This window comes from Aquarana catesbeiana, linkage group LG02 (genome assembly GCF_042186555.1).
Source record: "Aquarana catesbeiana isolate 2022-GZ linkage group LG02, ASM4218655v1, whole genome shotgun sequence".
NCBI lineage: Eukaryota > Metazoa > Chordata > Amphibia > Anura > Ranidae > Aquarana > Aquarana catesbeiana.
Window position 1 is genome coordinate 295,325,166 of NC_133325.1, and position 16,929 is coordinate 295,342,094.

At 43.5% G+C, this 16,929-nt stretch overlaps 1 protein-coding gene across 4 annotated transcripts in view; it reads right to left on the minus strand.

The window, feature by feature from the left end:
* Positions 1 to 381: 381 nt before the first annotated feature.
* The window catches only part of PCID2 (PCI domain containing 2), a 63,540-nt gene continuing 46,992 nt past the window's right edge, over positions 382 to 16,929 (minus strand). For all 4 annotated transcript variants that reach the window (XM_073614544.1, XM_073614542.1, XM_073614545.1 and 1 more), the window contains 4 exons: positions 7,459 to 7,532; positions 6,584 to 6,709; positions 5,040 to 5,163; positions 382 to 681 (listed from right to left, as the gene is read on the minus strand). In XM_073614544.1, the coding sequence (XP_073470645.1) occupies positions 592 to 681; positions 5,040 to 5,163; positions 6,584 to 6,709; positions 7,459 to 7,532 (414 nt within the window). In that variant the 3' untranslated portion in view covers positions 382 to 591. The remainder of the gene's footprint in view (positions 682 to 5,039; positions 5,164 to 6,583; positions 6,710 to 7,458; positions 7,533 to 16,929) is intronic.

Below are 16,929 nucleotides of genomic sequence, written 5' to 3' on the forward strand. Positions count from 1 at the left end.
TCGCATCTTTAACCATTAATAATCAGGGCTCTAAAAATCCAAGCATCAAGAAAGTTTGGGGTAGATTGCTAAATGTTTTTGTCTTCTACATTCAATTTTGCTTTAAACAGCCTTGTGTCACAAGCCTGATGTACCTGACCACGTGTTATAAGTCTTCAGGATAAAGAGAAGGGTTTCTATTATCAGTGCTTAGGGAGAGCTCTCTGTGAAAGTGATATTGCAGGATTGCCCCAAGTCAACTGAAAACAACACAGTCCACAACAAAACCCCAACAAGACAACAAAATCAAAGCCTGGACAGCAGTTTTGCTTGCTAACAAGTGCTCAACATTTCCTATGCTGTTCAACATTAATACACTATAATCATTTGATCTGAGACCAGTTATACAAAAAGAGTATTTATTTGACATTGCATATGTACACACATAGTAAAATGTATACTATAGTAAATATGGCATGAAACGTTAAGTAAAACATGATGATAATGACAAGATGGGTCCTAAATTCACAGGTGATGAATTTGACTGTAGTTCAAAAGGTGTTGTGTTGACAGAACAGACTTCTGTAGTATCTGCCTTTACCAAAATTCTTCTTAGCAGATTGTTGACAGGGGTGGAAAAGGGTTTTGTTTGCTGACCACAAGCTTCTGATGCTGATAAGATACGTAACCTTTGATGTGTCCCTTGTAAAAGAAAAAGAAAAATATTATCAAAAAAACCTAGGACATTTCCATGACATACTATCCAAAGGTTAAGCCTGTTTGCAGATTATTTACTGCTGTATTTCTATAATATTATATTACAATAATATACAGTATATTTATAACCCCAGATCCCTTGTTCCTTATTTCCCACCTTTCTTTCTTACACTCCACAAAATTCTTCCCCTCAGTATCCGATAACTGCTGGAGAGGTGGCACCATGCCTTTGATTACTTGATGCCACATCTAAACGTACTAACACTCCATTTTTAAACCGTGTGCCCAAAATTATGACAGCAGAATGGCTAGAAACTTCTGGGATAGCCTTACTTTTCATATTTCAAAGAACATTGAAAGAATAAAAAAAAACCTCCTAAGATTCTTCCTCTCTGTAGGGAGAGTAGTATTTCCAAGATACCGGAGAAAAACTTCTATTGCAAGAATAAGGGAATGTGTCAGGGAATTTAATATGATCATGAAACAGAAGAACTATTGAATATTGAAGCTTTTTTGCAAAATGTCTGAAGCCTATCTACAAAGCACACTCTTGATATCGAAAGCACCGATTGGCCAACCCAGACTAGATCCCTTTCCTTCCTCCATACTGTCCAACCTCTTCTCGCTTATTTGGGTATAGCAGCTGGGGAAGAAAGCCCCTAAAATGTACTCAGCACTTTACTTATTCAACCCTTAGGAGTGGTAGATAACCTTCCAAACCACAAACGAACCAGCTGCTGCCTTCGAACCAATGCCAACTGCACTTTGAACTTAAATGTGTTTTATATTGTAGCTACTATTGTATCCTATTGTATCTGGACATACAATACACATCCAAAGAGCTCAAGGAGTTAAAACAAGCTCACAATTGCAGTAGAAGCTGAATTAACAGTGAATCAAGCACAGTGCAGTACTTGATCCGCAGGAGCCGATGACAGGAAAGATATTAGGGGTCAAATAGATCCCTTACGTCTCCATAAAGTGTATCTGCCACCTGTCCAATGCTATCATATCAGGGGCTTGTTAAATGGAAAACAAGTTTTATAAATGTAAAAGAGGTACTAAAATAAAGAAAAATAACAAAATAAAGAAAATGCATAGGCTCCCTCCACAAATGTGCGTGTAAGACGTGCACGCGCATGTAAGATTGCACAGTACATATTTGGCATATCCAGGAACGCTGGAGTGAAATATTACTATGTCCCTGATTTATGATCACCTCTAAACAGATGAGCTGTAAAGGCATATAAATCCTCACCAGCCCTCAGAACCAAGGCCAGAACCTTGGTGAACAGTCTGAGAGCTGTGGGCAGGCCAAATGGCAGGGCCACAAACTGGAAGCTGCAGTCCTCCACTGCGAATTGCAGAAACCTTTGGCGAGGTTGAAAGATCAGCATGTGCAGGTAAGCAGCTTTGATATCCACTGATGCCAAGAAATCTCCCTCCACTGACTAATTCCATCTGGAGCTTCCATGCTCAAACTCTTGTTGAGTATCTTGAGATCAAAGATGGGACAAACATCACTTTTTGGTTCCACAACAGTGAAACGGTTTGAGTGAAAACTACTAAACCTTTTGTCTTCTGAAACATGTATGATCACATCACTGAAGATGAACAAGAGCTTGCAGAAAAGCAAATCTTATTTTGTAGATTCAAAGAAACATCTGAAAGCAAAAAACGCAAAAGGGGGAAAGCTCTGAAATTCCAGCTCTTAGCCGCAAGCCACTATATTGCAAACCCATTCATCAGCAATCTCCCCCTAGCCTCTACGAAGGCCTGAAAACATTCCCATACCCGAGCGAGTGGGGGCGCCCCATCATTGTGAAGGGGTCTTGTCCCCTAGTTTTGAGGGCTTTGAAATCCATGGTTTCTTGCAGGACTGGGACTGAGGGTTGGGCTCAGAACCTGAGATGCTTTTTGGAGGTAGGAGCGACAATTACCGTATTTATCGGCATATAACACGCACTTTTTTCCCCTGAAAATCAGGGGAAAATCGTGGGTGCGTGTTATAGGCCGATCCCTCCCCCAATTTTGTGTGATCGGAGCGATTGCGGCTAATGGCCGCGATCGCCGCCGACATACACAGCCGTGTGTAAATTCAAATATGGCGCCGAGACTGCAGGGACTCGGCGGAGACGAGATACACATACCCGAGAGTCCTCGGCTTTTCTCGGCGCCGCTTACAGTCCTGCCGAGAAAAGCCGAGGACTCTCGGGTATGTGTATCTTGGCTCCGCCGAGTCCCTGCAGTCTCGGCGCCATATTTGAATTTACACATACGCTGTGTATGTCGGCAGGGATCGCGGCGATCCCACAAAGCTGCACTGGGGCAAGGCTGCACTGACAAGGCTGCACTGACAAGGCTGCACTGACAAGGCTGCACTGACAAGGCTGCGCTGGGGCAAAGCTGCACTGACAAGGCTGCAATGGACACTGGGGGAAGGCTGCACTGACAATTCTGCACTGGGGCAAAGCTGCACTGACAATTCTGCACTGGGGCAAAGCTGCACTGACAAGGCTGCAATAGACACTGGAGCAAGGCTGCACTGACACTGAAAAGGCTGCAGATGGACACCGATAACGCTGCATTAATGGGCATTTTAATGTAAGTTTTTCTTCCTTAAACTTTACTCCTAAAAGTTTTTTTCCTTAAAATTCCCTCCTAAACTTGGGGTGCGTGTTATACACCGGCGCGTGTTATACGCCGATAAATACGGTATTTGAATTGTGAGCTTTGTCTTTTTTTAAACAGGCAACGGTACTCTTACCCACAGTTGCCTTCTGGATGTAATCATTCAAAGGAGGGCCAAACAAATGCTCCCCTTGCAATTGAAAACATTTCACTTGTTTCCTGAAGGGCAATTCTGCTGGCCAACACAGAAACAAGATCCTGAGCATGTATGTGGATAAGACCCCAAAACACGAAATTTGCTGTATGGTGCCCTTTAAGGTGTCCACTGAAAAGCTAAGAGCAAGTGGAAAATCCTCTAGGTTTCTGCTAGATCCTGTATCTCTTATGGAAGCCCTCTCTTTCATCATGCGATGAAACCAGACCTTAAACGGTAGAAAAAACACCTTGCCAGCGTGACCGCAGTCTGTACACCGCAGTCTGTGCACAAAACATTCTTTAAATGAGGATGTATAGAGAAGGATTGAGGATGCTGTGGCAGATGCCATGATTCGAATCCTGAAACCTTTCCTGTAGAGGATTCAGGAACCCGTAATTTCAAATTAGTCAGGACAACTTCTGTTAGAAATCTCACAAAGTCCTTTTGGGTCTAATGTAAACCCTGGGGTTCTTCAGGACTAGACTCCACAGATAAGGCTTGTTTTGCGTTCCTTTGTGCAGGAACATTTTAATATTCCTCTACCCTATCCTCCACTGGTTCCTCTTCCATTATTAAGGAGGAGGGAGGAGAGAGAGAGCACTTCCACTTGTGACAAAGGCAGTCTAAGTTGGCAAGTATTGAAGAAAGTTGCTGCTGAACACCAGCAATAGCAGATGTGAATTCCTCTTGTCACAAAAGAACTGGAGGAAGGGGAACAAACTGACCACCAGAGGATACATTATGTGGGGGACTGTGTCCAGGTTCTCCAGTCACCTCTAGGTGGAGACATAACTCTTGCCATAGACATAAATATGCTCCCATGATAAAAGAAAACGGTAAGCATTGTTTTAAATATTTTCAAGCAATCAGTTTCCAAAAATGAAAAACAGTAAATCCATTCACAACAGCTCCTGATCTTGTATCAACGATCACATGATCGATGTGGCAGCCTGCGATTGGCTATCACAGTGACTGTTCACTAAGACCTGTGCCTGTTCGCTCTTTCAGAATGGAGAAAGAGATACATTGTATCTTTTTCTCTCTCCTAGCCAGAGGAAAACATTGTTTTTTTTTTTTTAAGTTAGAGGTCTATTTCTAAAACGTAGGTTGTATGAATGTCAAGCACATTCATACAATTTACCTCGATACACTAAATAGTTGCAACGATATGTAAAGATTTACTAGCATATTCCAAAGCTGCAAAATTGCATTCAGTTCTTAAGATTTGTTTTAACTTCAGGCATTAAGGGGTTAACAGTAGCACAGATTAAAAACAGAAACAAGCAGATGTATAAATAGTAGATGAAAATGATGACTCCTTCAGTGGTATGCTATGCAGACATTGCATTAATTCTATGGCCTTCTAATTTTGAAACTATTAAAGTCTGTATGTTATAATTTTGAGGAGAATCTTAACGCCAATTCACAATGATGGGACATGTCTACATTTATTCTGGGTTTTAAAACACACTTAATAACTAGCAATCATGATCGAAAATGAAAAATTCAGTTATACCATGTAGATCAGATTAGCTACAATGCAGTTTACTTCCTCTATGTCTGCATCTTCCACCCCCATGAATTTTAGGGCGACAAGAAAGGCATCGAGGGAAAGCTGATGTGTTCGAAGTAGCAGATACCTGGAAATATAAAAAATTGTTATTTAAAACAAAAAGAGAAAAGCATTTCCTGCTTTCTGTCAAGCAGAGGCTTTTGCACCTATATAGTTTTAAAGCCTCTGTAAGCATTGCTACAACTCCCAGTGTGCTCTGCTTCTCAGTATTCAATCCTCTGCCCAGATTTCCTTTGTGTAAAGGCACCTCCTGCATCCTGTTTGCTGCACTGGAGGCTTCTGGGAATATACAGTTAGATTTTTCACTTTTATACTCCCATGACTCAAACAGCACTTCGCTCTACTCCATACCAACTATACCCTCCTGTGTAGCTGCTTTTCTTTTTGTCATTCTGTACCCTTGCTGAAATACACAGGAATTTATCAAAACTGGAGCAGCTGTGCATGGCTACCGATCTGCAAAGCTTAACTGAACAAGCTGAATATAATGCCGACTGGTTGCAACGCATTGTTGCGCCAGATGTTGTATACTTCATTTTTGATAAATGATAGCTTTTGGCAGATAGAAACAATGTTCCAAAACAGGAAAAAGTAAATATATTCACTGCTGTGACGATAGATGCAGCCTCCTTACTTACATAAATACATGACCACCGCTCAGGTTCATTCACATTTGTCAGGGCCACAATGTTTTGTGGCAAATTTAACTCGGTGGGGTTGATTTACTAAAATTATAGAGTGTAAAATCTGGTGCAGCTGTGCATGGTTCCCCATAACATAGCAGATTTCAGTTTTTGAGTTCAACTTTAAAACAGCAGTCTTGTCAACTGCTAATAACCTTTGCCAGAGGAACGTTAGCCTTAAAGCGGAGTTCCACCCCACCAGCAAAAAATTTAAAGTCAACAGCTACACAGCAGCAGCTGCTGACTTTTAATATTAGGACACTTACCTGTCCTGGAGGCCAGCGATGTCAGCACCCCAGCCGATGTTTCCATCGGCTCCCTTTCCATTGTCTCTAAGGGATAGGGTTCCCTACTGCGTAAGCGCAAAGCGCTCAATGAATTGCCCAGCGACGGGAAAGGAGGAGGGGGCCGAACTACCAAGTGATCTTGCCAAGGCGAGATCTCTCAGAAGTTGGGACAGGTACCTATCAAAAACAGATACCCACTACCAACCCCCCCCCCCCCCCCCCAAAGCTGCCAAATGTGAACCACCGGAGGGGGGGGGGGGGGAGGAGCGAGATAAGCGGAGCTTCCACTTTTGGGTGAAACTCTGCTTTAACATATTTTAGGCTTTCTATGGAAAAATATATTACAGCTCTGTGTGATTAATATAAAACCTGTATAATATTTTCAAATGACTGCTCGAGCGTCAAGCACGTACAATGATCATTTGATAAATGGATGAATTATGAAAAGCAGAGTGTTGGGGAGTACCCAAGAAATTAGAAGATTATTTCCATATTCATATAACAAGTTTAAACTTACACTTTCTTAAAAAGATTTCTGTATGTAATGATCTTCAGCTTTTCCAGAATCAGGAATATACCACAGCGTGTGAAGAAGGTCTCATGTGTGGTTAAGGCCTCAGTCAGTAGCCGAAGATTACCTTCACTGAGAACAGAATGAACAGTTAAGATAACGTCTCGCCATGACCCCTAAACCTCCCTCTCCACCCATATATTAAGTCCTAGCATTAATTGCCAAAAAGTATAGGAACATTTATGGCCTTCCATAGAGCTGCTCATAGCCGCTAACATTGGTAAGTATTGCAGGCCCCTTGGCCTGCACAAAACACGTGTCTTATGAGCACCAACACTTGTGCAGTGACATTCACTTTCAATTACAACTTAGGGTGCGCTGCAATAAATACCAACATTTCAGTAAAAAAGGTTCATGAGGTGCATTGGCAGCTTATTCAAAATAAAAAGTACAAAACACACATTATAACAAGTGTATTAGTGCACCACCACAGACTGTATAGGTGTATACTCATTTTTGTCTTTGTCACCAAACAAGATTTCCAGCCTCAGCAGGGCATTCTATATTAGTGGTTAGTCCCAGCCTGCAGAGGTACAGGACCTCCATGTAACCAGGGCTGAAGAGGAAACATGCTGGAAAGCCACTAATAAGTAGACTCCTTCAGCAAGGGGATGCAACCAGGAAATCAAAGCTACAGCCATCAGACATCAGGAGCCACTTGGAGCAATGTTTTCTTTCCCTGGTGCCCAGAGGTGGCAGACCCAGCACAGTACACTGGGGTCAGGACCAGGGTTCTAAATAATTTGACAAAGAACATAATGGTTTGCAACTTATTAATAAGGTGATCCAGTTATATACAGAAAATCCCAATAGTACTATACCTGACAGCCTTGGTGACATCTGCAAATTGCATCAGGTCATATTTTCTGAGTAATTGTATGGCTGGCATGTGACCCTGGAGATTAAGGAAAGAACAATCAAACATGGATTTTATGAATAGGATCGATTTTTCAAAACAATGTTGGCTGACAGTTCTGGCAGGGAAAGTTTCCGCACTTCTTGTTTGTGTTGAAATTCACCCTCCCTTTTCTGCCTTATGCACATTTTTTGGAAAGGCAGTCTATCAGAGCGATAGATCTGCTGCAAGAAGTGAGTTTTGAAGATTACTGCAAGCACCCGAAACAGTTGTTTTTTATGTTAATGACAGATTCTCTTTCAGCCCAGGGCAAATGAAAAGAATTCTTAATGAATGTGTTGAGCATTGCAAGTTCTGGGAGAATATAGGGTTGACCGTTGCAGATATTTTTTAAACGACAAGTCACAGGTCTTGTCTTTGATTCCTAAAACCCTATAAGGACCCTACTTGGATGTATTTGTACAAGTCCTGCATTATTTTGGTTTCCTCTTACCATCCAAAGTAGTTTGTATGGTCCCCACGTGCTTGTATACATGCCTGAAAATTGCGGGCATGCTCCTAATGAGACGATGGTGTTTGGGGGTATTTCTTCCCAGATCTGGACCAGGGTATCACTGAGCTCCTGAACAGATTGAGGTGCAACCTGGCGGTGTCATATGGACCGAAACATAATGTCCCAGAGGTACTCTTTGGATTTAGGTCAGATGAGCATGGGGGCCATTCAATGGTATCGATTCCTTCAATCCTCCAGGAAATGGCTGCATACTCTCGCCACATGAGGCTGGGCATTGTCGTGCACCAGGAGGAACCCAGGACCCACTGCACCAGTGTAGGGTCTGATAATGGGTCCAATGATTTCATCCCGATACCTAATGGCAGTCAGGGTGCCATTGTCTAGCCAGTAGTGGTCTGTGCATCCCTCCATGGATATGCCTTCTCAGAATATCATGACCCACCATTAAACCGGTCATGCTGAACGATGTTACAGGCAGCATAACATTCTCCACAGCTTCTCCAGACCCTTTCACGTCTATCACATGTACTCAGGGTGAACCTCCTCTCATCTGTGAGAAGCACAGGGCGCCAGTGGCGGACCTGCCAATTCAGGTGTTCAATGGCAAATGCCAATCGAGCCCCAAGGTGCCGGGCAGTGAGCACAGGGCCCACTAGAGGATGTAGGGCCCTCAAGTCACACTCATGAAATCGGTTTCTGATTGTTTGGTCAGAGACATTCAGACATTCACACCAGTGGCCTGCTGGAGGTCATTTTGTAGGGCTCTGGCAGTGCTCCTCCAGTTCCTCCTTGCACAAAGGAGCAGATACTGGTTCTGTTGATGGGTTAAGGACCTTCTACAGCCCTGTCCAGCTCCCCTAGAGTAACTGCCCGTCTCCTGGAATCTCCTCCATGCTCTTGAGACTGTGCTGGGAGACACAGCAAACCTTCTGGCAATGGCACGTATTGATGTGCCATCCTGGAGGAGTTGGACTGCATGCAACCTCTATAGGGTCCAGGTATTGCCTCATTCTACCAGTAGTGACGCTGACCCTAGCCAAATGCAAAACTAGTGAAAAACAGTCATAAAAGATGAGTAGGGAAAAAAAATGTCAGTGGCCTCCGCCCGTAAAAAACATTCCTGTTTTTACAGGTGGAGTGCACACTTCTTACAGACAAGTTTACCCTATGATCTGCAACCTATTCTATACCCTCACTTACGAGGTCATCTCATTGTTACCCATCTAGTGCACCTGTTAATTTCCATAACACCAAAGCAGCTGAAACTGAATAACAACCCCCTCTGCTACTTAATTGACCAGAACAATATCCCAGGAGTTTAATTGACTTGATGCTATACTCCGATTAAAAAGTGTTCCTTTAATTTTTTTGAGCAGTGTATTTAGGCTATGTAAATGTAAGACCTAAAAAAATGCCTACAAATTGTACTGCCCTTCAATCTAGCATTTACAAGTGGGATTAAAAAATACTCTAAGGAAAGCAAGTGGTGCACACAGGACTGGAATCAGGATTTATAAGAAAAATCTGCTAAATGGAAATGTTTACCTAATGTAAATACCTTGCAATACCTTTATGGATTTGATATTCAGATAGATTCATGCTTTTCTTGAATGAACATAGAGAGTGACCGGTGCTTAGTTATACCACCAACACACTAAGAAGCCCATTCATATCAGTAAGCATACATTATGATGCACATAACCCTTGTGTGCTGGAATGCGTTGTGCACAAGCACTGTAGGGCATGGTTACAATGAAGCGTAGTACTCGATTTTAACATTTATTCAACTCAATGTGTTGCAGTACATTGCAATGCGTTTCCACACAATGCAACACACTGCACTGTAATAAAATGTATGCCTGAATCATTGTATCCCAATACACATCAATGCAGCGCACACATGGCACTGCAAATGGCACTGCAACTGGGCATTAGCACAATGCATAGGTGTGAAGCCTATCAAATCCTATCTTCTAATGCCAGAGGCAGTGAATATGGATTGGGGCATCCTCGGAAAAACCTTGGGAGATGTATCGGGACCTGACGCTGTAGGGACGGCATGTTGCTTTTGGCACTGGATCCTGCATGGACGCCCAACCTTGGCCACACAGGTCCAGGGCCATGGTCCATCACTATGGAGCTCCGTCCCCGAAGACCCCATTTGAGGGTAAGCCCACCATGATGGGAGAAGCCTGGATTTTATTTGTATTTCAGAATCATGAACAGGAAAGTATTTTTTAATCGTTACTGTAAAAATCAAAGCTATGTTCAGAATGCATCTACCTTACGGTGTAAACTTTTCAAACTTGGCTCTAAAATTCAACCACTCAGAGCTCAGTCTAAGGTGGATGACCCGGTGTACTAGTCACATTCTCCACTTTCACCTAAAGCCCTTATAAAAGTACTTGGATGCCTCCTTCTGCCCTTTTGCCATGAGAATTTTTTACAAGAAGATCCACACCTGGGTTACTGCAAACTTCTTACAGACAAGTTTACCCTATGATCTGCAACCTATTCTATACCCTCACTTGTAGCTATGGCAGAGACCAGGCAAAAGGAAATCGATGTAAAATTGCAGGCGGACAGTCACGCTGTTGAAGGCCCACTCAACAAACAACCCCAGAGTGATGGTGCATCCCCCACACTGAAGCAAGAACAAGCTCTAAAACTAGTTTCAGCACTGGATTCTAGCTCTATCTGTGCCACGTTTCCTTGGACAGATGACAGCCTTAATCAGCCATCTTTGTCCAGGCCCTAAAAACACCCTGCCTCTTTTGCTACTCCCGCTCCCGAGTCAGATCCTGATAAGCCAGTCTTAGAGGATGCAGACACCGATGGAAATGATATTGAGGCAGTATTGGAGGAGGCTGCCAAAGATTATTCTCCCCCAGATTGTCACTATATTGAAGAGGGAGCTTAATGTAACATGTTTGCTAACATTGAAAGGCTTTTTGCCACTGTCCGGAAAAGTGTTGGCATTATGCAAGCTGACTCTTCTCCATTCCACAATGCCCCTTTCGGATTAAACAAGATCTACAAAAGATTCCCTGTTTATGAACAAATAGAATGTGCAGTCTATGATGACTGGGTCACTTCTGAAACAAAATTTTGCTCCCTGTAAAATCTTTACTGAACTCTGTCCAGTGAAAAAAGAGTTCATAAAGAAGTGGGCTATTCCTGTAGTTGAGTTATAACATTAAAATTCCAAAGAACACACGTGTCACGTCCACAGTACATAACAATTTTACAGAAAACTTCAGTCCATGGATAAAGCCAAAAAAACCAAAAGCAAATCTGCACAAATTGCAAATGCAGTATCCCAAAGGACACCATGCCAAAGGTGATGCATATTACTTGTAAGATGAAAAACAGAAAAGTGGGAAGCGCAAAAATCTTGCCAAATAAAACACTTTATTGGACGAGTTAAAAACAAATAAGAAATGCACTCATATGTATCATGTAAACAGTATGCCTTATACACTGCCAGGAAGCCAGGGGAAGTATGACAATGACACCAGGGCCAATAAAAAATGTGCAGATGTAAAATCAATCTTGTACACTCCAAAGAACTGGCAAGCCAGGGAAAAGGTACTCATGAAAATGTATGGTTTTAGGGTTTACAAGCTCTGAAAGCTTTGAAGTGATAATAAAGGCTGTTTTTTTTTTTGTTAAAATAAGAAAGACATAATACTTACCTGCTCTATGCAACGATATTGCACAGAAGGGTCCCTTACCTCCTCTTCTGGCAGTCCCCGCCAGCACTCTCTGCTCTTCCCTCCTTATCAAGAGCCAGGCTATGTGCATCCATAGACACACACAAACACAAAGTTATTTACTAAAGGCAAATCCACTTTCAAGTGCAGTCGCTGTAGATCTGAGGGGGACATGCAAGGAAAATAAAAAACAGCATTTTAGCTTGCACATGATCGGATGATAAAATCAGTAGAGCTTCCCCTAATTTCAGATCTACAGTGACTGCACTGCCAAGTTCACTTGCAGTGCAAACTGGATTTGCCATGAGTAAATAACCCCCAAAGTGCACAGTGCCAGTAAGCCATACCCCCCTCTTCTTCCTCACAGGAGTTTGACAGCAGCAGGAGCCTATGGGTGTGGGTATAGGACAAGTAATGGGGCATGTTTTAGTTTAATGCATTGAATGCATTAAGGTAAAAAACCTTTTGCCTTAAACACTTTAAGTGAAAAATTATAAAAATCCAATTGCTTATTTACAGTCTGTGAGCGTTAATAGACCCCTTTTTCAGGTGTTTTAGCGCTAGAAATATCACCTGTAATGCGCCTGAAAGCTGCCTTCCATTCATTGCAATGGGTGCTTTCACACCCAGGTGGTGTCCTTGCTTGGTGTGAGTTGTATCCAGCGCTCCTAAAACGCCCCTGTGCATTCCCGCTACACAGGAGTTTTTAACCCCTTTTTTGGGGTTAAAAGCACCCCGCTAGCAGCTGAAAAAGCGCCGATAAAATGAGTGGCGCTTTACCACGAACGCATGGGCGGTCCCAGTGTGAAAGGGGTAAATATTTGAGCAACTATCAAAGAAATCACAAGAATCAGTAGAACCATAATATTTTCAATAAAAATGACACTAAAGTTAATTTAAGTGCACACAAACACAATAAATTACAGATTTTTGGGGAAAAATATAAAAGATAAGGTTGCAATGATTAAATAGACATGAAATGTGTCAAGCCTTTAAAACGAGCCCGTGTAACAGTGACAAACTTTGGTACCCAAAATTGTCCATAGGCGATGTTTTCAAAGCCTTTACAGGTCATCAGTTTAGAGTTTCCACGAATGATGGCCCTAGAATAATTGCTCTCATTCTGGCAGCTGTAGCAATACCTCAAATGTTTGGTGGAATGGTCCTTTTTGTAAGTAGGTGCACCCACCGCATACATTTATGTTCTTATGCGCATGTATGTGGGAGAAGGAAACCACTCGCACCAGAGAGCCCACAGTCAACTTAAAGTGGTTGAAAACCACCACTTTTACTTACAGGTAAACCTATATCAAGGCTTACCTGTCGGTACCTTGAACATCTCCTAAACTTGCACAGTTTAGGAGATATTCAGTATATAATACAATAAGAAATGCAATCAGTGCAAAAATAAAGCACACATATGCAAGCTGAACACTAAAAATCCATAGCAAAATGTTAAAAACATAGGAAGTGCAGTGCAATAAAAACAGTCCAATGTACTGGTGAACAACAAGTCCCAGAGAAATGAAATGGATCAATCCACCTGTGAAGATAAGCAGTATCAAATAATGGTGACAGACCCTCCCACCTTCAATCTAAGTGCTACACTAATCTCAGAGCGTGGACCCCTGAGCTAACAGGTGGTCATGTATGCAGGTCCCAAACACTAGGTAGGCAGCAAAGCAGGCCAGTGAATCCTCTCCTCCAAAATGTTACTGCTAGAAAGAGCACCAAACCGTATATAAATAAAGAAGGGGAGATCTAAGTGCTCACTGTGCAAAAGTTTAAAATGTATTTAAGTCCAAAGAAAACTACTCACATGTATAGTAAAACAAATGAGCACGTAGCACTAAAGTGTGCTGATAACCTAAGGATGACAGCGTGGGAAGTCATCCGTGTGTGGCTCCTCCCCCGTACGTGTTACATTAGTCAGCACTTCCTCAGCAGGGCCACGGCATCACCCAGCAGCTAAATAAAAGCCTCAGTTATCGTAGCAACGGACGGCACACGCGAGCAGCTATTATCGTGGCTCACACTTACAAATAGACAAAACAGGCTCCCAAATCCAATCATATATAACCAGTCGAAAATTATATATACAAGAAAAAAGATCTCTTAAAAAGACCGAGGCCGGGTTCACACTGGTACGACACAACAGGTGTACCACTTTGGATCCGTCTTTGCCCTGCGACTTGAAGTCAGACATGCATCCGAATAAAATGAACAGGGATCTGACTTTGATTCCCGACAATACCAGGCACTGTGTCTGGTATGAATCTTTAGGGGGAACCCAAACGCAAAATGTTAAAAATAAACAAAAAAAAAAAAAACCCTAGTTAGACTTACCGGTAACGGTATTTCTACGAGTCTTTCAGGACAGCACCTGGAGAGAGCGCAGCTCCACCCACTTTCCCAGGAAACACTGCAGTCAGTTTCTTTAAAGACCGGACACTTCCACCATGGCCTCAGTTGTTCATAGAGTACCTCCAGCCATGCTGAAATTAGATAAGCAGAACACAGCAATAACACATCTTGCAACCTCAAAACTTAGGGCGGGTCATCGGCGCTGTCCTGAAAGACTCGTAGAAATACCGTTACCGGTAAGTCTAACTAGGGTTTTCTCCCTTCGTCTTTCAGGACAGCACCTGGAGATGATAAAAGAGTACTTACTCTAGGGTGGGACCACCGCCTGCAGGACCTTCCTGCCAAACGACTGTTCCGCTGCTGATAGCAAGTCCAACCTGTAGTGGCGGGTGAAGGTGGAGAAACTTGTCCACGTGGCCGCTTTACAGATCCGACCCGGGGAAGCCCCTGCCCTCTCTGCCCAGGACGTTGCTACTGCCCTTGTTGAATGGGCTACTACCCCCTTAGGGGGCTCTGCTCCTGAAGCTTTATAAGCTTCGCTGATGGCCATTCTGAGCCATCTACCTATGGTGCTTTTGGATGCTCTATACCCCTTCCGTGGACCAGAGAAGAGAACAAAGAGCGAATCTGATCTTCTAAAATCTTTCGTTATCTCTATATAATGTAATAAACACCTTCTCACGTCCAGGGAATGGAAAGACCTCTCCTTAGCACTGGACGGGTTAGGACAAAAGGTAGGGAGAATTATCTCTTGTTCCCTATGAAATGCTGATGCCACCTTTGGCAAGAAACCCGGGTCAGTTTTTAGCACTACCCGGTCTGGAAAAATATAACAAAAGGGTTCTCTTATGGAAAGAGCTTGTAACTCGCTTACTCTCCTAGCTGAAGTTACTGCTACTAACAGGACTATTTTTAACGACCATAGCCTGATTGATGCTTCCTCTGGAGGTTCAAAAGGCCCTTTGATTAGACCCCGCAGAACCACAGACAGGTCCCATCTAGGAAAAAACTTAAAAGGTATTGGCCTAGCTCTGGCCAATGCCTTGAAAAACCTAATAATAAGCGGCTCCCTTGATAATTGCCTCTCAAGAAAAACCGATAATGCAGCTACCTGCACTTTTAGGGTGCTAGCTGCCAACCCCATCTCCATTCCCTCATGGAGAAACTCTAGCACTGGAGCGATTTCCTGTGGCGAAAGTATCCTAATCGCACACCAGCTATTAAATCGCTTCCACGTTTTGAAGTAGATGGCCCTGGTAACCTCCTTACGACTGTTCAGCAGGGTAGAGACCAGTTTATCTGAAAAGCCCTTATTTTTTAACATCTGCTCCTCAGTAACCAACCTGTCAACCTGAGATGTTGGGTATTTGGGTGATGAAGGGGGCCCTGCGTTAGGAGGTCCTTCCGAAGCGGAAGCTCCCAATAAGGTTCCACCGCCATCCCCTGTATTGTTGCGAACCAAGCCCGTTTGGGCCAGAAAGGAGCCACCAGAATCATAGTCGTGTTCTCTTTCTGTAGCTTTCTTAAGACCAAGGGGATCATCTGAAAGGGGGGAAAGGCGTAGCACAACTGGAATTTCCATGGCTGCGCTAATGCATCCAATCCCTCTGCCTGATCCTGCCTGTTCAGTGAGAAGAAGGCCTCTACTTTTGCATTCTTTTGGGATGCGAAAAGATCTATTTGGGGCATTCCCCATCTTTCTGTTAGTTGTTGGAAAGTCTCTACATTCAGACTCCATTCTGCTTCCAGTATTCTTTCTCTGCTCAGAAAGTCTGCCATAAGGTTTAAATCTCCCTTCAGATGTATCACTGTTATGGAGTTTAGCCTGTCTTCTGCCCAGGCTAGAATCTGGAGTGCCAAGGATAGCAGAGCCCTGCTCCTTGTTCCTCCCTGCCTTGATATATAGGCCACCGCTGTGGCATTGTCCGATAGGACCTGAACATGATGGCCCCGGACTGTTCTTTCGAAGGCCCATAGACCCAAGAGAATAGCCCTCAGCTCTCTCCAATTGGAGGACTTTCTGGCTTCCCAGTCTGTCCAACTCCCCTGAGCCATCTGCTCGTCCAGGTGGGCGCCCCAACCCCAGGAACTTGCGTCTGTTGTTAATCTTTTCTGCAAAGGAAAACTCCAGAGCAGACCCCTGTTCAGGTTTGAGTGATTTCTCCACCACCAAAGCTTCCTCTGAACCCGCGCAGGTATCCTTATTAATTTTTCTAGGGACTCTCCATAGGACCAACTCGTTAAAATTGTCTGCTGGAGCTCCCTTCCATGTAGACGTGCCCACTGCACCGCTGGAATAGTCGCAGTGAGTAGCCCTAAGACCGACATAGCTGCTCTTATGGAGATTGGCATATTTGTCTGCGTCTTCTTCACTGCCTCCTGAAGCTTCTCCCTCTTCCCTTCGGGGAGAAAAATTTTCTCCTGGATGGAATCTATTGTGTAGCCCAAGAATAGTATGGTCTGAGATGGAATCAAGTTTGATTTCTCCTCGTTGATTATCCATCCTAGACCTACCAGGTGTCTCATTGTCTTTTCCAGATCTCTCACTAACAGGTCCCTTGTTTTGGCAAAAATTAGTAGATCGTCCAGATAGGGCAGGACTGATACCCCCTCTACTCTGAGTGGGGCCAAGGCCTCCGGCAGGATTTTTGTAAAAATCCTCGGAGAGGATGACAGCCCGAAAGGGAGAGCTCTGAACTGGAGATGAAGGGTAGATTCCCCCAGTTTTATCGCAAACCTTAGGTGTTTCTGAGATGTTGACGCTACTGGTACATGCAAGTATGCATCTCTCAGGTCTATGGAAGCCATAAAACATCCCGGGGTCAGGAGATTCTTCACTGAGAAT